The sequence below is a fragment of the Cnephaeus nilssonii genome (genome assembly GCF_951640355.1).
Source record: "Cnephaeus nilssonii genome assembly, chromosome: 12".
NCBI lineage: Eukaryota > Metazoa > Chordata > Mammalia > Chiroptera > Vespertilionidae > Cnephaeus > Cnephaeus nilssonii.
The window spans coordinates 42,977,515-43,004,944 of record NC_137083.1 but is presented as its reverse complement, the minus strand read 5'-3'; the positions used below and the strand labels follow the sequence as shown (position 1 = coordinate 43,004,944).

Sequence of the window (27,430 nt, the reverse complement as noted above, 5' to 3'; positions counted from 1 at the left end):
TTCAGCATAATATAGGTGTCACACATTTCTCCTGGTAATAGATAAATAGATGAGCAGAAGCAACACAATAAAAGAATAATCTATACATTCTATTACTGGGAGTCTCCCAAGAGATCAGCAAATCCAACCCCATTAACAGACAAGGAAACTAAACACTAGAGAAGCTGGCATTCTCCACTCTACAAATTTTTAGGGCATTCACCATGTGCCAGGCACTTACTTACTGCTGGGCATATAAAAGCTAATAGAACACGGTACCCATACTGTAGGAGCTCCTAGCCAAGCTCGTGTGTGACAGTGTCCAGTAAGCAGGAAATTAGCACACAGCCTAAATAAGCACTGTGAGAACTGCATGCTTTCGCTGCAAGGTGCACCCTATCCAGGCGTGGGGGCAGTTCTCTGAAGGTCTTGTGTGAGCTGACCTATGCAGGTGAGCAGAAGTCAGGTAGACAAAGAGAATGTGTCCCAGGAAGGCCACGGTGAGGAAAGCATAGTTCATCAAAGGAATCAGAGTACAAGGGAATTCTAGTCCTGGATTTTGGAGACAATAGTCTCTGGACTCCCAGTTCAGGGCTATTTTTAGAATGCTACCTGTCTCTGTAGGTCTCCTGATAGTATCTGATGATTCGGCACAAGTGTCAATACTCTTGCATAGGAAAAAAGGAAGCATAAGTGGCTCATGCTTACCAGGGGTAGACATTAGGGTTTTCAAACTCTCTTGTTTAAAATGTCTCTTTAGAGGAATAATTACTTTGTCCTATAGCCTTTCATTTCTTTCCAAAATATTTATACTAATGGATTCATGCCATGAAGTCTTAAGTCCGGAAGGGATTTTAAGGGGTTATTTTTTCAGTAGCCTAGGGAGCATGGGGTGGGGAAGAGGGAGCAGTCCCCTCCCTGGTGGAGGCAGTAAAGGGGACATTACCTGTAGGGAACTTAAACATTAATAATAAACTGAACAAAATTGTTCTGCTGTTTATTATCACCATGTGCCAGGCATCTGGTGATTCTCAGTCAATAATAAAGCATTCTTTGTTGCCGAGGCAAACTGCCCCTACTGATCTCCAGCCCCGTGTAAGCCACTGCACTTCATATACACCTGCACATGCAGAAAGCACAGCACCCAGATAGGCTACACGAAGTCCCCATGTTCATCTCTTCAGTTCATATTACCGCATCGTCTCCATCCTAGCCAGCATCATATGTACGAAAAAACAAAACGAAAAACCCACATCCATGTATTTCTCCAAAGAAGCTTCTCATCTCTCAAGCTCAGATAGGTTTTGAGCTAAGGCCGCCAGTGTCTGATGCTGTCACTCCTGCGTTCACAGGCTTACCAGGAACAGTCCTCGCTCATCCTCTCCAGCTGGGCGGTCTGGCACGTGCTCGGGGGAATAAACACTGAGGGGTCTTTAATACCCAGCTGTATGTCGAAAAACCGCGTGGACAATATCACACTGTAATTTTGGGTGAAGGTTTCCTGGACCGGATAACAATCCTTGAGGGTATAAATGCCAATCCAAGTTTCATCTATAAGAGGAAGGAAAGTTGACTTTTAATATAGAAAGCAGGCAAAATGCTTATATTATTTTGTTGTGGTAAATTATACATAAAATTTACCATTTTAACCATTTTTAAGTACAGTTCTGTGGCATTGAGCACATTCACATTGTTGTGTACCCCCACCACCACTCTCTCCAGTACTTGTTCATCTTCCCAATTGAAACTCTATGCCCATTCAATGCTAACTCCCCATTCCCTCTCCCCTTAGCCCCTGGCAACTACTATTTTCTTTCTGTCTCAATGAATTTGTCTACTTGGCACCTTATATCAAGGGAATTATACAGTATTTGTCCTTTAGTGACTGCTTATTTCACTTAGCATAATGTTCACCCATGTTGTAGTGTCAGAATTTCCTTCTTTTTTAGGCTGAGTAATATTCCATTATATGAATACACCACACTTTCTTTATCCATTCATCTGCTGGTTGGCACTTGGGTTTGTTTCCACCTTCTGACAATTATGAATAATCCTGCTATAAACATCAATGTTCAAATGTCTGAGTCATTTCTTTCAATTCTTTGGGGTATATGATCAGAAGTGGAATTTTGGGGTCATATGGTAATTCTATGCTTATTGTTTTTGCAAACTGCCATACTGTTTTCCATAGCATAAAGGCCCGTTGCATGTTGACAGCAGAACAGAGAAGAGCTTTATATATGTGTTGACAGCAGAACAGAGAAGAGCTTTATATATGTGTCTAACAGCCGACACTAAAAATACTGGCAGTAAATCTGGTCACTGAGACTTTAGGAAGTGATATGGGGGAAGGAAAAGGAGGCATCCAACTCTAATCTGTGCCATAGACAAACACCTTCCATGTTCCTGGTCTGGGGAGGTGGGGTGGGAGGATCATCAAATGTCAGAGTCAAGGCTAAGTCCATGAGAGGTCATGTGGCAGAAAGGTACAGGTGGGGCTAGAAGGCTGAGGTGTTTCAAATATGATGCTTATATCCTGGTGCTACACAACTAGCAGAGTACATGTGGGCACTTCAGTGGGGGGTAGGGAGGGGGGAGTAAACAATTTGATTAAGCTCTTAAATCTCCCTAACAACTACCTTCCCTAGTGGACTTAAACATTTCCCCCATGATACTCTCTGAGATGCAACCTGCCCGTATTTTTCTGAACCCTTACATGATCTGGCTGACTTTCTGTCGGACCACTCCTGAACGGTGATCTGCTCCTGGGGCCCCCCTATGGAGTACTGGTCCTCAAAGGTGGCATTCTGAGGAATGTCAAGAGGGTCCCAGGGGACTCCCAGGGTGATCTTGGAACATTGCTTGGTGGCTTGTTCAATCTGAAACATCACTCCATCTTTATAGAGCAAAATATATTCAAATAATCTGAAAGACAGAGTAAAAGAGAAAAGTCAAAACTTTAAGTGACAATTATCATGGTTTTTATCAGCACACAGGCCAAAAGACTTTGATATAAATTACTCTTAAAACAGAAAATATTTTTGCTCGTAGGCAATCGTTTACTTATTTATAAACACTAGACATACAAACAATCTGAATATAAAATAAAGTTCCGAGCTCAAAACTGAATATTCACTGGACAATTACTTATCAAGCACCACATGCCAGACTCTGTGCTTAGGATACAAACATGAGAAAGACCTGAGTCTGATGAACAGATATTTGTGACCTATCTTTTAGACACGGGGTCACAGGAGGGTTTGACCGTTGGCTTGGTTGAGCTCTCCTTACAGCACTAAATCAAGGAATTACGGATACTGAATACAGAATGACAAGAACCTGCTGAGGATGGACAGGCACCTCAGCCCCATTGTCTTGACTATCGGTCATGAGTAAAGGACTTTGGTGAGAATGGGTGCCCCTCGAATACTGGGAGGAGGCTGAGATGAATAAGGACAAAAGCTGAGGGGACCCCAGCGTGAATGGCTTCCCACGCAGTTTGTCTCTCTGCCTCATCTCTCACACTCATGTGCACACCTATTCCCAGGCTATGCCTGGAGTCAGCAGACCACCCCATGATCACCTTACACGCTGTGTTGTCAACCATCCTGTGCCATTCTGTTTTAAAAAAAAATTCCTCATCAGAAGATATGTTTTATTAATTTTTAGTGAGAGAGGAAGGGACAGAGAGAGAAAGAGAGAAACCTTGATGTGAGAAGCATCTATCAGCTGCCTCCCTTACGTGCCCCCACTGGGGAGCAAACCTGCCACCTAGGAATGTGCCCTGAGAGGGAATAGAACCCCCCACCATTTGGTGTCTAGGAGGATGCTCAGCCACCCGGCCAGGGCCCTGTGTCATGCTTAAAGATAGCAATCTTGGGTGAAGCCCACTGAGCTTCTTATGTGTACGTGTGTGTGTTTTTACTTTAAATATATATATATTTTTTCAATTACAGTTGACATACAATATTCTGTTAGTTTCGGGTGTACAACCCCATGATTAGACATTATATGACTTACTAAGTGATCACCCTAGTAAACCTCGTACCCATCTGACACCATACATAGTTAGAATATTATTGACTATATTCCCTCTGCTGTACTTTACATCTCCATGACTATTCTGTAACAAGCAATCTGTACTTCTTAATCCCTTCACCCTTTTCACCCATCCCTCCAACCTCCCTCCCATCTGGCAACCACCAAAATGTTCTCTGTATCTATGAGTCTGTTTCTGTTCTGTTTGTTTATTTATTTTGCTTTTTAGAGTCCAGATATAAGTGAAATCATATGCCCACTGAGTTTCTGTGCGTTTGTCAATCCAAAACTCAGGCCATGCTGCTGGTTGACGCAGAGTGAGGTTGCAGCCCTGACCTCAAAAAGTGAAACTTGTAGCACCTGAGGGCGGAAGAGCCTAGAGAAGTGGCTTTTCATGAGCGAATACGGCGGGTTAACACAGATGATCTGTGGTGTGTGACTCGCCCCACTCCACAGTCCCCATGGAGGATGCCTGTTCGCCATCTCAAGTCTGAGCTTACACATTATTTTCTTCAGGAAGAGGTATTACAAATGATCACTGTCTATGTGGCTAAAACAGTATTACTGTTAGGATTAGCTTCTTTTTCCTATGAGCTGGTACAGAAATATATACATGACCTCATTTGACATAGTTAGACATATCTATCCTGCTTATTACAGAAAACATTTGAAATGGCTTACAAGGGTAAAGCTCAAGCACAGACCTTTAGAAATGAGAGTGTACATAGACAGAAAAGGAACTGTTCATTTTATGCCATATTGCTAAAAAATGGAGTCAGCCCCTTATATGCACGCAGGATTCACATCAAACTATAAACCCTTAGGAGAAGTTTGGGGTTAGATTGTCACTGTTTCCTCATGCCACAGTTTTCTCGTTAGGTCCCTGGCGCATGAGGGTCAAAACATTCATGGAAGGAATGCAAAAACAGCACCAATGTTAGAGCATAGCCATTTGTTAACGTGGGAGTGGAGCTTGCTGAGCCAGAGGTGGGCATCTGACGTATGCAGGACAATCTGCTTCGCTCCCTCAGACATGTGGAATTGTAACAGAAGTTCTGCCAGTCTCTGGATCTGTCATATGTAAACACAGAAGTCATAGGAGCCTATTTTACAACATGTGGACTGAACAAGAGCAAAGAATGAAGAAGAGAGAAGCATGAGCAAGCTGGGATTCCTAGAGCTGATCGGTTCCTATGTGTGTTTCTTTTCTGAGGCCCAGTGCCTGAAAAGTTATGATCAGTTTCCTTTGTTCTAGTAAACTTCCCTTTTTCTGCTGGAAACTCATTTCTAATATAGTAGAGTCCCAGGTAACAGCTGCCAGCACAGCTGTTGTGAGAGGCACAGCACGGGCCGCTGCAGAACCAAGGGCCACCAGGGGGGCTGGTCTGGCACCTGCCAGGGAAGGGAAGGAGACAGCAGGAGATGAAGAGCCAACTTCACTGTTTTCCTAAGGCCAGCTCTGCCTATACCAAAAAGTACAATTTAATTTTAAAATGAGAATTCTAGTCTTAAAACAATCATTACAAAATGTCAACATTTGTTAAATTCTGGGTGGTCTGAACACAGGTGTTTGTTATGGTGTTCTCTGTTCTTTTGTTTTCCAAAAAATATATATATATATTTTTAAATGAGTGCATAGTGTGATACTGAGTTATGCCAACAGTCCCTTAAGTAAAACAGAAAATAATCACACGATGAGAAAAAATAGAACTGGAACCATTTGCCTTGCAAAATACCGTGTGCCTATACAGGCGAGTACTGCTCTGCACGAAGTTTTGGACAAGATCTTCCTGGTGCTGTAGTGGCTTGTATGTTTCTGTGAACATATGCAGAGTTAAGTTGTCAGATTCTCCATCGCAAATAGGATACAGGGCCTGGAATCTGACAGAGCCAGAAGGTCAAAACGCAGAGGTCAGCCAAGGTTGAAATGAATCATCGGCCTGGGATGCTTTGAGGACAATAACTGTAGACCCGAAGAACTGACCAACTTCAACAGAAACTAGATTCTGGGAGGTGAGATCAAAGCCTGGCCCCGAAGTGAAGGAAGTTGTCAAAAACTGTACCCCTGGGGTGCAGTCAAGAAAGGTGAGGTGCTGGAATGGATTGGAGGTCAAGACAGGCGGGCCAGCCCTGGGTCAACAACAGCATGTAAACTCCTCCTTGCTGGCCAGACACCAAGTCAATACGGTTCTGGGAGGCCCTGCCACCGGGTGTCAGCTGTGAGCGAGGTCAGGCTGTCCGGGTCTGGCCCCCAGTCAGCAGGCCGAGCTCTCCACTGCAACCTCCGCCGAGGGGGTGCCAGTGTCCCATTTTGCTTTTGATAAAATTCTCTGACTACATTGACAATTTCTATTGTTTCCTGAAAATTCCTTTGCCTGAGAAAACATGCTCTACCATCCCCATGTTTTCTAAAACACTAACGACCTGCAGTTCTTTATATTTTGAAAATAGGTCTGTAGTTTTTGTAAAACTGATTCATGTTTAATATAAAAATGTCAAACAATATAGACATAGAAAAAGGAAATAAAAATTGTCCAAAAAGCCTAACTTTCAGAAATGACTCTGGAAACATATCTTGAGTTTTTCATTTTAATTTTTATTGTTAATTGTGGCAAAATACACATAACATAAAATTTATAACCATAACCATTTTTTTTGGTTAATCCTCACCAGAGTATATTTTTTTCATTGATTTTTTTTTTTTTTTTTTTTTTTTAGAGAGAGAGAACCATCAATGTGAGGTGTCCAGCATATGCCCTGACCAGGGCCAAGGATTGAGCCTGCAACCCAGGTACATGGCCTTGCCCAGAATGGAACCCAAAACCCTTCAGTCCAAGGGCTGATGCTCCAACCACTGAACAAAACCGGCTAGAGCCATCATAACCATTTTTTAAAAATATATTTTTATTGACTTCAGAGAGGAAGGGAGAGAGATAGAAACATCAATGATGAGACAGAATCATTGATCAGCTGCCTCCTGCACACCCCACAATGGGGATCAAGCCCTGATCGGGAATCGAACTGTGACTTCCTGTTTCATAGGTCAATGCTCAACCACTGAGGCATGCCGGCCAGGCCTAACCATTTTTGAGTGTACAGTTCAATAGTACTAAGTACATTCACATTGTTGTGTAACCAATCTCCAGAACTCTTTATCTTGCAAAACTAAAATTCTCTATCCATTAAACAATTCCCCATTCCCCACCTCCACCCTCAGCTCATGGTAACCACCATTCTATTTTCTGTCTCTATGAATTTGACTACTCAAGGTACCTCAGATAAGTGGAATCATGTAGGAGTTGTTGTTTTTTTGTGACTGGCTTATTTCACTTAGCATAATATCCTCAAATTTCATCCAGGTTGCAGTATATGTCAGAATTTCCTTTCTTTATAAGACTCAGTAATATTCCATTAAATGTGTATATGACAATCTGTCTAACCATTCATGCATGGATGGACACTGGGTTGTTTAAAACTTTTGACTACTGTGAAAAATGCTGCTATGACTATGGGTGTGCAAATATATTAACTGCTCAATATGAGTACTATTCACATTTTACAAAAATGAATGAATATTATGTATTTGTTTTCTAACCTACATTTTATTTATTTTTATTGATTGATTAAGGTATTACATATGTATCCTTATCCCCCCATTGTCCTCACACACACCCCTGCTCATGCTCTCACCCCCCTAGTATCCGTGTCCATTGGTTATGCTTATATGCATGCATACAAGTCCTTTGGTTGATCTCTCCCACTTCCCCCCACCCTCCCCTGCATTCCCTCTGAGGTTTGACGGTCTGATCGTTGCTTCTCTGTCTCTGGATCTGTTTTTGTTCATCAGTTTATGTTGTTCATTATATTCCACAAATGAGTGAGATCATGTGATATTTATCTTTCTCTGAATGATTTATTTCTCTTAGCATTTATTTCTCCAGGTCCATCAATGCTGTTGCAAAGTATTGGATAGATACTTTTCAAAAGACGACATACAGAAGGCCAAGAGACATATGAAAACATGTCAGTTTTCTCTTTACAACAGCGTAGTATTCCATTGTGTAGATGTACCACAGTTTTCTGATCCATTCATCTGCTGATGGGCACTTAGGCTGTTGCCAAATCTTAGCTATTGTAAATTGTGCTGCTATGAACATAGGGGTGCATATATCCTTTCTGATTGGTGTTTCTAGTTTCTTGGGATATAGTCCTAGAACTGGGATCACTGGATCAAATGGGAGTTCCATTTTTAATTTTTTGAGCAAACTCCATACTGTTCTCCACAGTGGCTGCACCAGTCTGCATTCCCACTAGCAGTGCACGAGGGTTCTTTTTTATCCACACCCTCACCAGCACTTATCATTTGTAGATTTGTTGATGATAGCCATTCTGACTGGTGTGAGATGGTACCTCATTGTCATTTTGATTTGCATCTCTCAGATGATTAGTGACTTTGAGCATGTTTTCATATGTCTCTTGGCCTTTTGTATGTCGTCTTTTGAAAAGTATCTGTTTAGGTCCATTGCCCATTTTTTTATTGGATTGTTTATTTTCCTTTTGTTAAGTTGTATGAATTCCCTGTAAATGTTGGAAATTAAACCCTTATCAGAGATAACATTGGCAAATATAATCAAATATAATCTCCTATGCAGTGGGCTTTCTTATTGTTTTGTTGATGGTTTCTTTTGCTGTACAGAAGCTTTTTATTTTGATATAGTCCCAATGGTTTATTTTCTCTTTAGTTTCTTTTGCTATAGGAGATGTATCAGTTTAGATATTGCTTCGGCATATGTCTGAGATTTTGCTGCCTGTGGATTTCTCTAAGATTTTTATGATTTTCCCGTCTTATGTCTAAGTCCTCTACCCATTTTGAGTTTATTTTTGTGTATGGTGTAAGATGGTGGTCTAGTTTCATTGTTTTTGGTTTGTTTTTTTTTGCATGTGTCTAATTTTCCCAACACCATTTACTGAAGAGACTGTCTTGACTCCATTGTATGCTCTTGCCTCCTTTGTCAAATATTAATTGAGCATAGTCTAACCTGCATTTTAAATTCAACAATTTGTTGTTGATATCCTTCCAAGTCAAATACAGCTCTATGGAATTATTTTTCTCTAATTTATTATGAAATATTTTAAACATGCAGAAGAGTTGAGGGATTAGTATAATAATTTCCTTCATATTTACCACCTAGATACAACACAATTGTTACCTTCTGTCATATTTGTTATATCTATTTTCTAAATATTTCTCAAGAACAAGAACTTTCTGCCTCGTCATCACTATACCATTGTCACACCTAAGAAATTAAAATCCATTCCCTAATACCAGCTAATATATGCTCATATTCAATTGTCTCCAAAAATATATTTTAAAACTTTTTTTTAAATCAGAATCCTATCAACATTCACACATTGTATTTGGTTGTTAGTATCTTCTTTTTAAAAAAATATGGAACAATCCTACTATCTTTTTTTCCTTTAACATGGCATTGACTTTTTGAAGATTCTATGTTTGCAGATATTACATATTTAAGATTCCCTTGATAATTTCTTCACGGTGTCATTTAACTAAACTAGACATGAGATCTAAAGGCCCGATTAACTGTGTCATTGGTGAGGCTGTGCACTTCGTGTTGCATCACATCAGAAGACAGGTGCTGCCCCGCCCCACTAGTAATGCTACCAACTTTGATAACCAAGTTATTACGTGGTTGTTCCAGACCTTAAAGATGTTATATTATAAAACTGTATACCTGAACATGATGTAATGTTATTAACCAATGTTACCCCAATAAATTGAATTTTTAAAGTTAAATTATAAAAAATTCAGTGAAAAAAACAAAGAAGAGGAGGAGAGCCTTTGTCCTGTCCCACTTTCTTCATTTTGTGCCTTTGAGCATAGTTGGGTAAGGACATATGGAGTGGAGGCAGCCACCTTTAAGTGAGGAGGCAACAAGTCAGTATGCTCTTGCCACTAAGAGCCAACATTCTAAGAATGGCATAGTAGATGGATGGAGAAGAACCTGTGGCCTGGATGAAACTGTTGAGTCAAGCCTAAAAAACATGTATCACCAGAATTTTGAGGTACAAACCAAACATTCTCATAGTTAAGCCTTTGGTAGTCAGATTTACTGCAGCTGAAGGCATCTTAAATGAAATAAGTAAAAACCACTGCTTTACAAGGTATTACCTACTGGGTTCCTTACAACAAATCTGCAAGTCTATGGGAGTCTCTCTTCCAGAATAAGCAGGGCCCAAGAATTTGGCAAGTCCTAAAACCCAAAATACCAGAGCCTGACCTGGGCACAAATGACCCTGAACAGCTACTGCCTTTACAGCCAAGAGGCAATTGTTTTTCTGTCCTGAATTAGGGTTGTCAGGGAAAAAAAAAGCAAACAACAACCAAAAAAAGAAACAACAGTCTAAGGAAAGGAAAATTCAGCTCACTGACATGTTATTAGCTTCTTTCTTTCTTCCTTCCTTCCTCCCTCCCTCCTTCCACCCCCCTCTCTCTCTCTTTCTTTCTTTCTTTCTTTCTTTCTTTCTTTCTTTCTTTCTTTCTTTCTTTCTTTCTTAAAGAAGAGAATATATGAGGCTCAGAGCAAACTTAAGAGTAAATAATTATGCCAGGATTCAACGCAAGGTCTTTCTCCAACCAGACTCATTCTAATTCACAACACCATGCTTCTTCCCTCCTTCCACAGGGGGAAGGAGTGATTCTTCCAATCCATGTGGAACTTCTTAGCTATCCAAGGTATATTAAATTACAGAAGAGGGAGTGGACAAATATTCTATTGTGATTACAAAAGGACTTTGGCTTTTATGAAAGAAATTGGACAAACTTCGGATTTGTTTAATATGCACTGTAATAGATTAGTAATGCATGCCGGCTCTCTGACTCTCAGCAGGAAGAATTGAGCTGCGGCCACTTGCCATTCTGGCGTAAACCAAGCCTGAGTTACACCCTACAGTAATTACCAGACATAAAAGAAAAACACTATATTGAAATTGTTGTGTTAGACACAAACTCATTGTGCGGGCTGATGCCAACCACATACAACAAAAGGAAAATTAAACTACTTGAGAATGCAGGAAAAGTAAAATCAAAGAGTGATTATGTGTGGAATTTAAGAAGCTGTAAGGTGATGGGTCTCCACTACTTGGATTCTAGTTCAAAAGAGGAAAACAGTGCTCAAGAAATTGAAAAGATTATTTTCCAAAAATGTATCTGGATGAATACTGGCAAGGTGTAGGCATAGATTCTTTCATCTGATGGGAAATAATAAAAAACTTCTTATGAGACAATAGTTCAACATGACCTTTTTTTCCCCACTAACAGAAGCAACCTCATTAGTATTGAGATATCCCTGTTGCCCTGGTACACAGTGATTTCTAGAACTACATATGAGTGGGTATTAAAGAGGTTGGGAGGGCACAAGAACAGTCATGTTCATACAGTCAGCGCTATGCTTTTTAGTAGAAATATATAGGTTCCCTCCATGTTGGAATATAAGCACACATACACACCCTTCCAGCTAACAGTTAATGAAACTAAAATATAAATCTTATTTTTTTATATTCACTGGGACTTGGGTTCTTGCTGCATTTAAGAAAAGAAAAGGAATAATGTGTGACCACAAGGATAGCTTTCTAATGAAAAACATGATTATCAAAATAGAAAATGCAGAGAAGGCAGTGTAGAGCACATTTGGCTATCTGGAATAAAAGACAGAAGCAGTGAATTTAAAGGTATTATCCCAGAACTAAGGGGAAAAGCATAAAGTGATGAAAGGCTAATAAAAATGTAAGAAATTTTTGGGACAGATGTAAGAGAACCAATACATGTAAGGAGAGAGATATTCTACAAGGGACAAAGAAATAAAACAGTGTATTAAACCTCCAGAAATAGTAGGTAAAATTTCCCTAGAGTTAGACATAACCTGGAGATGTTAATTAATACAGTTCAAAGATAACGGAAATAACCTACAAAAACTTGGGCAGAAAAAAATTATTAAAACTACACTAAAATTACTTTGGTATCAGACTTCACTTCTATCACTCTAACTGCCATAAAAAATTTTTAAGAAAAATATTATTATTACCTTATGAATTGTATGCCCCCCAAATCATCATTATGTAAGACAGCAATAAAATTGCTGTACAGAAGCTTTTTATTTTGTGCTAGATATCCTCAGACATTCAAAGTCTCTGAAGAAAATTAACTGAATATGTTCTCTAACTGAAACACGAGTCAAAACAAAGAATTCAGGTAAATAAAAATATTAGTATAAAAGAAATTACAGTAAAGAGTAAAATACTGCATGTTTCTTTTTTAAAAATTTGTCTTTATTGTTGAAAGTATTACAGATTCCCTTTTACCCCCCATTGACCCCCTCTACCCTGCTCCCACTCCCTCCCCAGCCTTGTGGCAAATCTACTTAGAAGTTTGTACAAGCACACACATTATAAAAATTCATCTGTGTTAAAACCCATGAACAAATTGACCTTTTAGAGGTTTGACCAGCATGGCAAAAGAAGGAAAGACTAAAAGCCATCCAAACACTTTAAATTCTTTTCAAGATACTGAGTAGTACTTAAAGAAACACTTGTCCTTTACCAGGAAAAATAAAACAACAACAACAAAAGAACTGTGTCCTGGCATCAGAAAAGCAGATTTCCAAGCTTCATTCTCTAACTCCCTAAGGAGAACTGAGACCTCATGAGAGTGGCTCCTCTAGGGTTCCAAGGGTAAGCCAGACAAGACCTGGACCTGGGCAAGCAGGAGAATCACTGTCCAAAATATAGAGGGACAGGTAGAGCGCTCAATTCAGAGAAAGAAGGCCCTCATCCAGAGGAAACATACAAACCACACCAGAACATGGAATCTGATGTGGCATTTCAATGGATATTAAATCTGGGTTAGATTCTCTCCCCAGCATCCTTTGCTATAGAAGTGTGCACTGATAGATTTGTCCACTGGTTCATTGTGCTGCGCCAGCACAGCCAAGGGTTCAGCAAGCCTGAGGGGGCCGGCAAAGGATGAAGAAAAGACAGACAAAGAGAATAAGCTGGGTCTAGGTGGATCTTCTGTGCCTGGCTGAGACCACAGAAAAGATCCAGACTGCAAGCTGAGCCTTTATTTTATAGTCAGAGGTAAACAAGGTAATTTACAATGTTCTTATAAGTTTCACTTGTTTTGGCAGCACTTGCTGCACCTCCCACAGCCCATTAGCTACCCAGGAAAGATCTAGGAAGCGTCACAAGATCAAGCTTAATTATGCTAAGAGGGCTGTGCCCTCTAAGCTGGGACTTGTTTTTGGCTTTGCCAACAGGTCAGTCTGATGCTTAACCCTATAACTGCTCCCTACAGTTCATAGACCTGTTTCCCCCCAAATTAGAGTTTCCCTCCTCTTGTGCTTCCTCCACATTTGCTTCCTCGGCCTCCCCACTTCCTCCGGGCCTCATAGTTCTCTTGAAGCAGCTACCTTCTGTTTGGAGGCCATCTGTCCCAAGAGCTTCTTTCTTTGGAGGGTCTGAGAGTAATGTAGCAACCTGTTAGGGGTCTGATTTTTCAGATGACCTCTCAGTTCAAAGAGGAACCAAGAAAAGAAGAAAAGAACACTGCTTCTGAAGGAAACATTGGTGCTTGGAAAACTTCCAATGCCCATATTGGAGCAAATTCCCCAAAACTGAGATTGAGGAACAAGAGACACACTGAGGACAGTGTTTGCTGAGCGAACAGCAGGGGAGAGGCTTGTGCATAAAAGGAATTTGGGGAATCCATTATGGAAGTTGTGATATGCCCTCCAAGGAGTGCTTTACTACAATTCTGCTTAGAGTTTTTCAAAATATGGGTAAACAGTGTGATTTGATGTCAAAAAGTATTCTTAACCTAGGAGATATAGTGCAATGTAAAGTATAAATGAATTATACACCATAAAACCATTGCAGTAATCCATGAGTGTATGGATTCGAGAAAAAGAAACAGGGGTATCAATAGACAAGGTAGAGTTGTTTAAGAGTTAATAAAATATTTTGTACAAAATATAAATAGAATCTTAAAGAAATGTAAGATTTCATAGAAAATGTAAATAATCAAAAATAACTCAGAATGAAGCAGAAAGTTAAATGGATCAATATCCAGAGGGAAAGCCTGGCCTGTGTTGCTCAGTGGTTGAGTGTTCACCTATGAACCAGGAGGTTATGGTTTGATTCCTGGTCAGGGCACATGCCTAGGTTTTGGGCTTGATCCCCAGTAAGGGGCAAGCAGAAGGCAGCCAATCAATGATTCTCTCTCATCATTAATGTTTCTGTCTCTCTCTCTCCCTCTCCCTTCCTCTCTAAAATCAATAAAAATATATATTTTTTAAAAAATTCAGAGGGAAAAAAATCCTTACAATGGCCTAATGATATCTTACATCTTGGACCTGTGAACTAAAAAAGAAATCAAAGAGTTACTTATTCAAAAGGAGTTGGATCCAAAAGGTTTCATGAATTAGTCTTTTCCAACTTCAAGGCTTTAGAGCATAGAGAAATATACAAAGCTTGCAAATGCTTTTACAAAGCTATGAAAAACCATACATAAGCCATAAAATTAAAAACTATAGATTAAACAAATCATGGCTATGGATTAAAAGCAAGTATTAAGTAAAATAATAGCAAATCAAATCAAGCAAACTATTTAAAAAATGTGTAATTTTAAGTTAGATTTATTTCAGGAATGCAAAGATGGTTTAATGGTAAGCAATCTATTAGTTAAAATCACTGTAAGTTGGTGAAATTTAACATCTATCTTGATTAGAATACATTCTTTTTTTTTAAATATATTTTTATTGATTTCAGAGAGGAAGGGAGAGGGAGAGAGAGATAGAAACATCAATGATGAGAGAGAGTCATTGATTGGCTGCCTCCTGCACGCCCTCTAGTGGGGATTGAGCCTGCAACCAGGGCTTGTGCCCTTGACCAAAATTGAACCCAGGACCCTCCTGTCCGCAGACCGACACTCTATCCACTGAGCCAAACCAGCTAGGGCTAGAATAAATTCTATAAAAGGTCAGAAAAATATTTACTAGCAGAATATCTTTGTTAAACCAGCAGTCTGTAGGAGACTTAACTGAAATATTAGAGGCATTCACATTTGAATGAGAACCATAGCAAGGAGGTATGACATCACTGCAGGTACATCATTTTGCCCTTCTGTTTCTGATCATGTTAAGAAACCACTAAAAATAATTAGACACCTTTTAGGTGTGGGAAGCATGGATACTCATATTCTATCAATTAAAATATCAGTTGGAACAACTTTCCTGAAGGGCAAAGTTTTAAAAAATTTAAATGTGCAAATTCCTTTTCTATCATTCTGTTATCTAGGAATTTATCCAAATTATATTTTTAAATGGTACACATATAATTGCACAAAGTAATACATGTAGTTCTTTATACTAGTGAAAAATTAAGGATAAAGAAACGTAATTGTCCCATAATAAGGTACTGCTTCCAGAAACAATGATCTATCCATTAGCTAGAATACCACAGTCACTAAAAATGATTCTGTTAAAGGTTCTTAGTGGCATGAAAAATATACACAATATTTTGTTAAATAAAAAACAACTGCATAGCATGTTTCCATTTTAATGTTAAATTGTATATACACCACCTCTTCACCCTCACTTCCACTCTGTCTGAAAAGCAATGGGGAAAAAATTGTATATACAGGAATAGAGAAAAATCCAGAAGCACATTTACCAGGGTTGTTAATCCTGGATAGCAGGATTATGAGATCTTTACTTTCTTTATTTTGTTCTTCCATGCTATCTAAAATTTTCACCATGAACGTGTATAATACTAGTAACCCAAAAGCCATAAAAATGGTATTTATTCATTCAACACACATTTGTTGAAACTTTCTATGTACGAAGCACCTCTAGTTTCTGGGAATTTGCTAGTAAATCAGTTGATAACATTCTCCCCTCATTCTAGGGAAGAGAGACAGACAATAAACACCAGACAACTGCACTGATAAGACAATGTTACACAGTGATAGTGTCCTGAGAAAAACAGAACAAGATGTGCTATACAGTAGCTTGTAGGGAAGGGTTTGTTTGATGGTCACAAAAGGCCCCTCTGAGGATATGACAAGCTGAGACCTGAAGGAGGAGAAACCAGGAGTTCAAAGATGATAGAAGGAGACTAGTTGGTATGGATGAGCTTACAGAATTTGGAGGGAGGGGAGAAATACTTAAAAAGTATTAAATAGTATGTTAGATAGTGGTTAGGTGTCTTGAACACATAAGGCAGCAAATTGGGGAATATGAGAATGTGAAGAACAGAGACAGCCTAATTTGGGAGTGGGTCATGTACCTTTTTAAGGAAAAGTTCTTTCTAGGCAGAGGGAACAACACAGTGCCAAAGGGTAAGAAGCATGCTGAGGTCCTGGGCTGAAGTGAGTGAGCTGGAGATGCGACAATTATGATGGTGGAGTGATGAGGTCAGACACAAGGTGTAGAGGGGATGGGAGAGCAGGTCCCGTAGGATGGTGAGGTCCTTGTAAGGACATTTACTTTGAGAGACAGCAAGGCATTGGAGCAGCCAAGTGATATGATACAACATTTTTAGTGGAATTACTCAAGATCCTGTCTTGAGAACAAGGGGGTAATGGCAAAAGTAAGAGAACTCATGAAGAGGCTATTGCAAAAATCCAGGCAAGGATGATGATGGTTTGGGCCAAGATGATAGTAAAGTTGTGTTCAGATTCTGGATCTATACTGAAATTAGAGTCAATAGGATTTGCTTATGGATTACTTGTGGCAAGAATTGATCCTAAGCAATTAGAGTTGCTATAGGCTGGGATAAAAAAAAAATTTTAAGAGGAAGAACTTTTGTTTGTTTATTTGCTTGCAGAACACTCATTAGTTCTGGATATGTTGAGTTTGAGATGACTACTAGATATCCAAATGAAGAACTCAACTAAGCACTTGGATATATGAGTGTAGAGTTCAGGAGAGAGCTATAGGCTTCAGATATACATGTGGAGTCTTCCATGTAAAGATGGCATTTAAAGCCATGACCTAGATGAAATCAACAAGAGAGAAGTATAGACAGAAAAGTAAAGGGCTAAGCCCTGGGTCATTCTGCTATTAATGGTCTGAGAGAAGAGGAGGAAAAAGAAAGGAGACTGAGAAGGAGAAGAAATAAGGTGGGAGAGGAAACCAAAAGAGTGTAGTGTCCTGAAAGCCACATGAAGAAAGTATATCAAGATGGAAGAAATGGTCAACAATAAAATAAGGACTGATAAAATATCAGTTGATTAGTAATGTGGAGCACATTGCTCTTGACCGCAGCAGTTTCAATAGAGATGGTGAAAGTTTGATTGGAGGGCATTCAAGAGAGCAGGAGAGGAAAGAAATTGAAGTTAGCATAAGATTTGCTTTCAATATAAGAGGAGAATGGGGTTTCAGCTGGTAGAATCAAGAGGGAAAAAATTTCTTTAAAGATGGGTAAAATAAATTATAAAGGGGGGAATAGAAGATTTTTACTGGAATTGGGGAAATATAAGACTGTTACATTTATTCCAGGAAAAACAAACCACTGATTGGTGGAATATTTTCAGATCTTTGGGCACTTTGCCTCTGACCATCATCTTTGAGATCAGAATCAAGAAGAAAGAGTTCAAAGTTAATGGAAAGAAGTAAATATGTTTTCAGAGCAGTATGGTGACTACCTCTGGCTTCTATTTATGTTAGCCTTACACTGGCCAGTTCCTTTACTTTCCTGGGCTTATCTTCTTTGAATCTTCTTGTTCTTCACTGTCACATTTCAACAACAGACCCAGAGAATGAAGACTCTGAAAGCAAACGTTATGTGCTTCCAAGAATATCTTATTTTTGAAGATAAACTCAGTATTTCAAGTCAGCATGGTTTATTTTTCAAGGATCAAAAGGCCACAAGCAGTCTGGGCTAATGAAAGAAAAGGCTGGCTCTAGCCATCAGGGATCTAGAGGAGGAAGTCAAGTCTAAAAAAGTCGTTCTCTTGCCCGGCCAGCATAGCTCAGCTGTTGAGCCTCAATCTATGAGCCAGGAGGTCATGGTTTGATTCAAGTTATCAGGGCTCATGCCCAGGTTGTGGGCTCAATCCCCAGTGTGAGGGCATGCAGGAGGCAGCCAGTCAATGATTCTCTCTCATCATTGTTGTTTTTCTCTCTTTCCCTTCCTCTCTGAAATCAATAAAAATATTTTTAATAAATAAATAAATTAAAGAGTCATTCTCCTGAATTGCTGAAAATCATGATTTCATAAAATGAAAGCCCAATCCATGCAAACCTAGGTTTATGATCAAATAAATTTGTTGAGCACTTTATACTAATTTACCTCCTATAACCACACAGACACATTCTCAGAAGTTACAATGATGTTACCCGGAGAGATTAAAAAATACACACACACACACACACAAAAACCACACACACCAACAACAATGTGATCTCTACATTGCTCTCATTAAACAACTTAGAGCCATTAGACAGGGCCAAACAAGGCAGGCATCCGTTTGGTCTGTCCTGGGAGGCAGCACGCAAGCAGGGTCAGGGGACATCATCTAAAGAGAAGCATCGTAGCAATGCACAACTGGTTACCTAATGCAACTGAATAATGGGAGCCAGTTTCCTCTGAGAAGGGAGTCACAAAAGTGAACTAGAGAAAACTAGAATGAACAACATGTTAGTAGGTTAGAATTAGAGGCATTGGTATAGTAAATACCTCTATGGATTAGAATTGGAAGTTTAGAAATAAATGTAGATGTAAATGTGTGCCTATATGTGTAAGTGACTGTGTGAGTGGTGTGTGTGTGTGTGTGTGTGTGTGTGTGTGTGTGTGTGTGTGTGTGTGTTCAAACCTATATATTCTTGATTTGTCCACTGAGAAGGTTGGGAGCAGCCAACTCAATAGCCAAGAGCACAACTACAGCAGAGATCTTGGCTTCCAAATATTATTCTCCAGTAAAAGTAACTGGAGCTTCCTGAGAAATAGATTATTTACTCCAAGACTCTGGAAGAGAAAGTAAAGGTGATGTTGGAATATCCTGTTTGTCTGAAAGCACCCAAAGACTAAGAGAGACATATCAAAAGAACATAGAGGCCAACCTGAAGAGGGTCTCAGTAGCCAAATATGGAACAATTTGAACATCAAAATAAACAATGAGAGCAAATGAAATGATAATCCTTTAGCCCATGCTAATATAAGTAAATGGATAAATTGAAAGTTTAATGAAAAATGGGATATGCACATGGTTTTAAAATATCACCCTACAAAATACTTACTATTTACAAAGTAAAAAAGTGACACTTCACACTGAGGAAATCTTTTAAACATTAGTTAATCAAATAATCAAAGTAAAATCAGAATGATATTCCTACCATAGGTGAATAACTTGAATCTAATTATGAAGATAAACCCAAACTGGAAAACATTCTTACAAAAAAACTAGACTGTAATCTTCAAAAGTACTGAAGTGCAAGAAAGACTGACAAACAGATAGAAAAAGAACAAAAAGACACAACACCTGAATGCAATGCTTGAATATAAACTGGGTCCTTTTGCTATAAAGAACATGAAAATAACAACTGTCAAAACTTGAAGGAGACCTTAATTTCAAATGGTAGAAATGAATCCATGTTAATTTCTTTATTTTTACAGTTGTGTTGCAGCTATGGAGGGAAAAATAGTCCTTCTTGGTAGCAAATGCCCACTCAAGTATTTGGGAGTGGTGGGGATATCAAGATGGCAACTCACTCTCAAATAGATGGGGGTGTGTGTGAGGGGGTGGCAGGAAATGATGGCTGTGGACTACCATTGCAACTTTTCTCAAAGTGTGAGATAGTTTAAAAAGAAAAAATGATTGCAACACAAAGAAAAAATAAGGTACCTAGAAATAAATTTAACCAAGGAGGTAAAAGACCTATACTTAGAAAATTAAAAGATATTGAAGAAAAAAATTGAAGAAGATAGAAATAAGTGGAAGCATATACTGTGTTCATGGATTGGAAGAATTAACACTGTTAAAATGTCCATACTACTCAAAGCAACCTATAGGTTCAACACAATTCCTGTTAAAATGCCAATGGTATAATTCACAGATCTAGAAAAATATTGCAAAAAGGTATATGGAACCAAAAAGACCCAAATAGTCCTAGCAATTTTGAGAAAGAAGAACAAAGTTGGAGGTATCAACACTACTTGATGTCAGACTATACTAGTGCAAGGCCATTGTAATTAAAACAGCCTGATATTGGCATAAGAACCGGCATATAGATCAATGAAACAGAACAGAAAGCCCAGAGATAAACCCATGCCTTTATGGTCAATTAATAGTTGACAAATGAGGCAAGAGCATACCGTACAGTAGACAGTCACTTCAATAAATAGTGTTGGGAAAATTGGACAGTACATGCAAAAAAAAAAAAAAAAGAAAGAAACTAGATCACCAACTTACACCATACACAAGATTAAAATCAATATGTGTTGAGGAAAATTTTAGAATCTATTTCAAATTTATTGTATCATGATATAAACAGAAATTAGCCTCATATAATAAAAGCATGCTTTTATGGTATAATTTAAACTTATCTGTGCCTAACTTAAGAAAGAAGACCTAAATATTTAGTATCAACATTGCAGGTATCATTAAAATTAAATTAAAAGATGGAAAACACTGATGTTCTGAGAAGTTAAGAACCTTGTTGCGGTGAAGCCAAGATTAGAAGCAAGGCTTGCTATCCCATAACTGTCTACATGAATGCCTATCCTCTCCCCACTACACTAGGTGGGGTTTTTTTGAGGGGAAAAATAGGTAAAAGAAATTAAAATCCGCCCTAGCCGGTTTAGTTCCATGGATAGAGCCTCGGCTTGCCGACCAAAGGGTCCCTGGTTTGATTCCGGTCAAGGGCACGTGCCTTGGTTACAGGCTTCTCCCCAGCCCAGGCCCTGGTCAGGGCATGTACAGGAGGCAGCCAATCAACGTGTTTCTCTCACATAGATGTTTCTCTCTGTCTTTCCATCTCTCTTCCACTCTCTCTAAAAGATCAATGGGAAAATATCCTTGGGTGAGGATGAATAAAACAAAAAAAAGAAATGACATTCTGTTCTTTAAGAAACAAAATGCTCTGAAAATTTGAGATAAACATGGACTGACCAGATTTTGAATAAAAACCACTTGCCAATGCTTATTTTTCTTTTCATCTTTTACCCTTCCCTCTCCCCCACAAAAAAAATCCCTAAACAGATAGGATTGATTGTTTGTTTGGTTTTTAATTTTTCTATTACAGTTGACATTCAATATTATATTAGTTTCAGTTGTTCAGCATAGTGATTAGACATTTATATAACTTATGAAGTAATCCCCCCAATGAGTCTAGTACCCACCTGACACTATACATAATTATTACAATATTATTGACTATATTTCCTATACTATACTTTACATTTTCATGACTATTCTATAACTACCAATTTGCACTTCTTAATCTCTTCACCTTTTTTATCCAGCCCCTAAATCCCTTCCCATCTGGCAACCATCAAAATGTTCCCTGTATCTATGAGTTTGTTTCTGTTTGTTCATTTATTTTGTTTTTTAGATTCCACATGTAAGTCAAATCATAGGGCATTTGTCTTCCTCAGTCTGACTTATTTCACTTAACACAATACCCTCTACGTCCATCCATGTTGATGCAGATGGTAAGATTTCAGTCTTTTTATAGCAGAGTAATATTCCATTGTATATATGCACCATTTCTTTTTTATCCACTATTCTGTTGATGGGCACTTGGGTTGCTTCCGTATTTTGGCTATTGTAAATAATGCTGCAATGAACATAGGGGTGCATATATCTTTAAAAAATGGTGTTTTGGATTTCTTCAGATAAATACCCAGAAGAGAGATTGCTAGGTCATATGGTAGTTCTATTTTTAATTTTTTTGAGGAATCTCCTTACTGTTTTCCATAGTGGCTGCACCAATTTGCAATCCCACCAACAGAGCACAAGGGTTTCCTTTTTTCCACATCCTCGACAACACTTGTTGTTTGTTGCTTTATTGATGATAGCCATTCTGACAGATATGAGGTGACATATCATTGTGGTTTTATTTTGCAGCTCTCTGATGATTAGGAATACAGAGCATCTTTTCATATGTCTACTGGCCATCTGTATGCCCTCTTTGGAGAAATGTCTGTTCAGGTCCTCTGCCCATTTTAGGATTAGTTGTTGAATAGTCTTCTAAGATGGTATCCCTCACTTATCAATCCATATTATCTAAATGTTTTTCTGCTCACTCTACATGAGTAGCTTCATCAATTGCAACACTCTAAGGCACCATTTCATAAGTGGGACCAGTAAGTTATGGGTAACCAAGTAAATTCAGTATCTACATTGTTCCTTCCATAAAGTTCAACATGTTGACTGATTTTGAAAATAACCTTCTTGCTTTCCTTCAGTCTTTAAATATAATACTTATGAGTTTAATCAAGGAGTCAGAAGAGACAGTTGGAACAAAAAAATAACAAAATACTATCAAATACTAACATTTCCCATTCTCTGCTAAGTCTTGTCTTATCTGAAGCTTGTAAAGTTGTTTAATCTTTTCCATCCTCTCAGGGTAAAGAGAGCCTGGAAAATCCTAGTCACTCAATAGTAACTGTCAATAGTATTTTCCATAACTATCTGAATGCAAAATAAAAATCTTAAGAAGTTGATCCAATTCTAAAACTTACTTCTCAACTTACTAATAAATATGAAGAGACAACCCATCCATATTTTCTTCAAATAACATCTGGTTTCTTGGCCAGACTAATACATGAAAAAGTTCCTGAGTTTGTTCCAACCAATCTACATTTAAAAAGCTTTAAAAATGTATTTATGCATTAAACATTCTTTTCTACATCCGACATAGGGCCAGAGATGGGACTGTGAGATAGAACCCTGCCAAAAAATTGGAAAGAGGGGGAATAAATTATCTTCTAAAAGTTAAACTGTGAAACCAACACTTGATGGATCAGGGCAGGAAATAAGAAATCACCACATGGAACAAAAAAGCTTCCAGGCCAGCAAGATTTGGCTGTGACCCCACTAAAGATACAACACACACAAAGACCATATCCGTCAATCATGGAGTTATAGCGGAAGAAAGGTTGCTATGACAGACCTGAGTAAGACCCGCCAAGGCTCTGTGAAGAGTGGGGGGGACCTGGACTAGCAATGAACCAGTGACAAAGCATCTCTATAGTGAAAATGAATGCACCGCTTTATCTTAGCCTGATTACTCTGAGCTGGCTTGTGTTATCCATGATGGAAAGCTCAATATTGAGCTTACAGCCTAGGCTAGAGCAGGCAATCATTAGATTCAATGAATTTGTTCCAACTCTTTGCTCACAATCTCCTGATTATAATTTGGCTCCCACACAGTTCTGCTTACAGGAAGAGAATTCTCAGATCTTGTGGATTTGAGAATCCTGGCCCCCATGCCGGCTACAGCACTCATTGAAATATATAGTTTAGCATTTGGGCTTGCTTAATCAACTCAGCTCCGAAAGGGAGGGCCCTGGAGTGCCCTGACTGATCAGGTTTCTGAGCCCACAGGGCTGGCAGCAAGTCTCTGGGCCATGGTTAATTCACCAGGGTGGTGATGATAATGGTGATGACAGGAACAGCATGGCCATGTGCTGTGCAGCCTCTGTGTCAGACACTGCACTACGTGCTTTACACACTTAACTCTTTTAATCCCACAACAATCGAATAAACTAGGCATTATTAGTATTCCCATTTTGTAAATGAAGAACCTAAGACTAAGAAAGCTTTAGTAACTTACCCAGAAACCCACATTAGGAATCTGGATTCAGACCCAGATTTGTCTGAATCTAAAGCTTAATCTCTTAAAATTTTTAAATACGATCTCAGAGTAAACCCTATCCTTCTCTGGGCCACACTCTTCTCTGCTTCTACAGATCATCTTCAACATGACTATTCATCACTACACCACTCTGCACCAGCCTTCACATCAATGCACATGAAGAGTAGCAATCAATCCTTTACCAGAAGCACAGAAGGTCAAACCCTATCTCAGTGAACAGCTTCACCATTCATTCCATGCCATTATATGGTTACCTTCAGAAGCCAAATGATGCTTCCCTCTCCATCACCACCTTAGCCACACACTGTCTAATCATTTGCATGTCCTTCAATAAACCTCATCAACACTTCCCTACTGTGTCCACTTCTCACTGTCACTGCTGCCACTACCTGTCTTTCACCTAGAGTCCTAGACCTCTACAAAACTCTCCTAGGGCATGTTCTTGCTTTTACTCTTGCTCTCCTTCATTCTCAACCTTGCATCTAATGATCTCAATATTATCCAATCATGCCATTCCACTGTTTAATAATCCTTCAGTGGACACCCAAACTCTCATCATACCCTATGCTTCAGTCCTAACAGTGATTGGCCTGCAGTTCTTAGAATATACTCAGTCATGTCTGCTCTAGCATGGCACACAAGCTGGACCTGAAATACACTCTGAACTGGCATCCCCCTGAACCATTGTTCCCTCCATACCTCCTTTGGTCAGCTTAAACAGGGGCTTTAGAACTCACTCATGTTTCACCTTCTCCAGGACACCTGGGTTAGGTGCCCATCTGAGGCACTTTCATCATGCAAATCATCCCTCCTCTCCCTGTATGGAAATTTTTTATTTGTGTGACTCCACTCCCAGACTATGACCTCCCTGAAGCCTGTTTACACACAGTGCCCCCCCACACAAGCACAAATGCATGTATAATAAGTGAATAAATGAACAAACAAATGTATATCGCAGATGTAAAAATCCAACCCTGCTTCCTCAAGTTCAGTTGTGTGATCTTAAGAACGGTGTTTTGTCTCCCTAGACCTCAGCTTCTCCATCTGTAAAATAAGTATCATAAGTCCTACACTGTCAAGGTCTTGAGAGATTCAAACCAAACCATACAATATATGGAAAGTCCGCAGCACCATGCTTGGTATATAGCAAGTGCTCAAATGCTGGTTGTTACTCTTATTATTACTATGTCTTTGGAGACCTAACCGAAAACATTCATGTTCTTGAAAGGCCTCACAGCTATTCCCAGGCCCTACGATGACTCGGCCACTCCAGGCCTTCTAGCACTTATGTTTTACATTTTATAATGCATTACCTTGCACTCTTGAATGCACTGCTTTGAAAGGATCCCATACTTTCTCCACGATGCCTAATACTCAACAAAAGCTTTTAGGTGAAATGGCATCAAGATTTGCTACAGATCGTATTCCCCGCTGGAGCCTTAGCCCATGGGCATTTACATGGCACCTCCCGATGATGCAAATGCTATACAGAACAGCGAGCATAACCCTGAGAGGAACACACAGTGAAATGGAAAGGCTGTGGAATTGACAGGTGGCGATCCCAAAATAGAAACCAGGGCTTAAAGGGGTCATAACTAAGACGAGGTCTCAGAAAGGGGATGTCCTTTATCACAACAGATATGGCGAGGTGAATTATAGACCAGTGGTTTAAAAGAAAGTATGCCATAGCCCTTCCATGGAAGTGTGCAGCCATTAAAAATAGATAGGGGGCCAACTAATAAAGTGGCAAATAAAAACACATAAGACCTCATGTTATATAAAAAAACATACAGATAATACATGTTTTTGATCACAGGATGTAAAATCTGCTTTAAACAATGTAAGGGAATAAACCAAGATTTTAATACCGGTATTTGTAACAGGGTGATGAATTCCTGGGTATTGTTTTTCTTCGGTCAATTCCCCACACTATTTGTAGTGTCATATCCGTTAAAATGTAAAGACTCTCCCTGGCCAGGTGGTGGCTCAGTTAGCTGGAGCATCGTCCTGTACACAGAAAGGTTGTAGTTGGGTTCTGGGTCCAGGTTGCACAGACCCAGGTTGCAGGTGCAAGCCTGGGTCAGGGTGCATAGGGGAAGCGATTGATCCATCGATGTTTCTCTCTCTCCCTTCTTCTCTCTCAAAAATAATAACAATAAATAAGTAATCAATAAAAACATATTCTCAGGTGGGGATTATTAAAAAAATGTAAAGACCCATTCTTTAAAAATATATGTTCTGGGTGCCTCCCTCGCAGATTGCTCCAGGAAGAAATTAGGCAGAAGGCGCCGAAGAGGGCTCCAAGAGTCTGGGGCCTGCCAGGAATTATGATCTCGCTCCGGCCAGGTTCCTTTTTCACTGGCCACCTCCCCTCTGGGTCTCATTTAGTGCCCTCCAGCAGGCAGCCCGAGGTGGGCCCCGTCCTCCACCCAACCCCAACCGGAGCTATCCTCCTTGCAAAGTTTCTGTTTGGTAGGAAGGAGGCGCCGTGAGCAGCTGGAAATGCAGCGCCAGTGAGCAGCCCCGGAAGCCAGCCTTACCCCACCCGGCCGCCCACCCCGCGCCCGCGTACCTCTTGCAGGGGATCAGCGCCTTCCTCTCGTCCAGCACCCGCACGCGCTGGTTGAGCCCGTCGTAGGAGAGCAGGGCGCGGCTGTTGCGCCCGCTGCTCTGCCGGTACAGCACCTGGCGCCCTTCCCACTGCTGCGGTGCCTGGCAAGGGCGCGGCGTCCCCGGAGACCCCCAGGGATCCGCTCCCAGCGCTCCAGCCCCGAGGCCGCCGAGGCCGCCCAGTACCCAGACCCAGAGGCCGCCCAGCAGCCAGGCGCCCAGGGCGCCCCCAGCCCCGCGGAGGGGAGCGCGCTTTGGCATCTCGGTCCACCAGGCTCGCCACCCCGCGGAGGCCAGCCGGAGACCGAGGGGGCGCTAAGCAGCGGGCGGCAGCAACTGGTTCTCCGCGCTGTGCGTGTGTCCTCTTGTCGAAGTTGCTGTTTGTCCCTGTAACGGCCACTAGAGCAGTGGAGATCAAGATGCTGGAGGGCGGGAGCCGGACCCGGGGCCCGGAAGGCTCCGGTGAATCGCGCCGGTGAATCTCGCGCAGGAGCTATTTCTGCCCAGGCCGCTGCCCTCGGTTTTCACTTGCTCTCTGCTGCCAACAGGAAATGCAGTGGCAGCGGTGCCACTAGCACCCTGAAGGGCATCCAAGTTTAAAAGGTGGAGGGCAAGGTGTAAAGGAATATGTTTCTCCAGTAATGTAACTGTTCAGCGGGTACCCCCCACACTGGGGGACAAAATCAAGGTCAGGAACGCAGTACTGCTGCGCTGGTTCTGCCCACATGCCTTGCTCCTTTTGCTAACATTGCCATCTCTTGCCTCCAAATGAGAAGTGGAAAGAAGAGTCCCTTGCTGAGGCCTTAGGGAGCTCACTCAGGTCACTGTGGAGAGCAGGCAGGGCAAGGCAGAAGGTGGGAAGAAGGAGGAAGATGCTGTCATAACCCAGACAAGGGAAGCTGCCAGAG

At 40.3% G+C, this 27,430-nt stretch overlaps 1 protein-coding gene across 1 annotated transcript; it reads right to left on the bottom strand.

The window, feature by feature from the left end:
- Positions 1-27,054, bottom strand: EPDR1 (ependymin related 1). Its single transcript, XM_079786375.1, has 3 exons — positions 26,485-27,054; positions 2,696-2,904; positions 1-1,530 (listed from the first exon to the last, which is right to left on the bottom strand). Exons 1-3 carry the CDS (start codon positions 26,781-26,783, stop codon positions 1,334-1,336), a joined length of 705 nt encoding a protein of 234 aa, XP_079642501.1. The 5' UTR covers positions 26,784-27,054; the 3' UTR covers positions 1-1,333.
- Between the last annotated feature and the right edge of the window lie 376 nt (positions 27,055-27,430).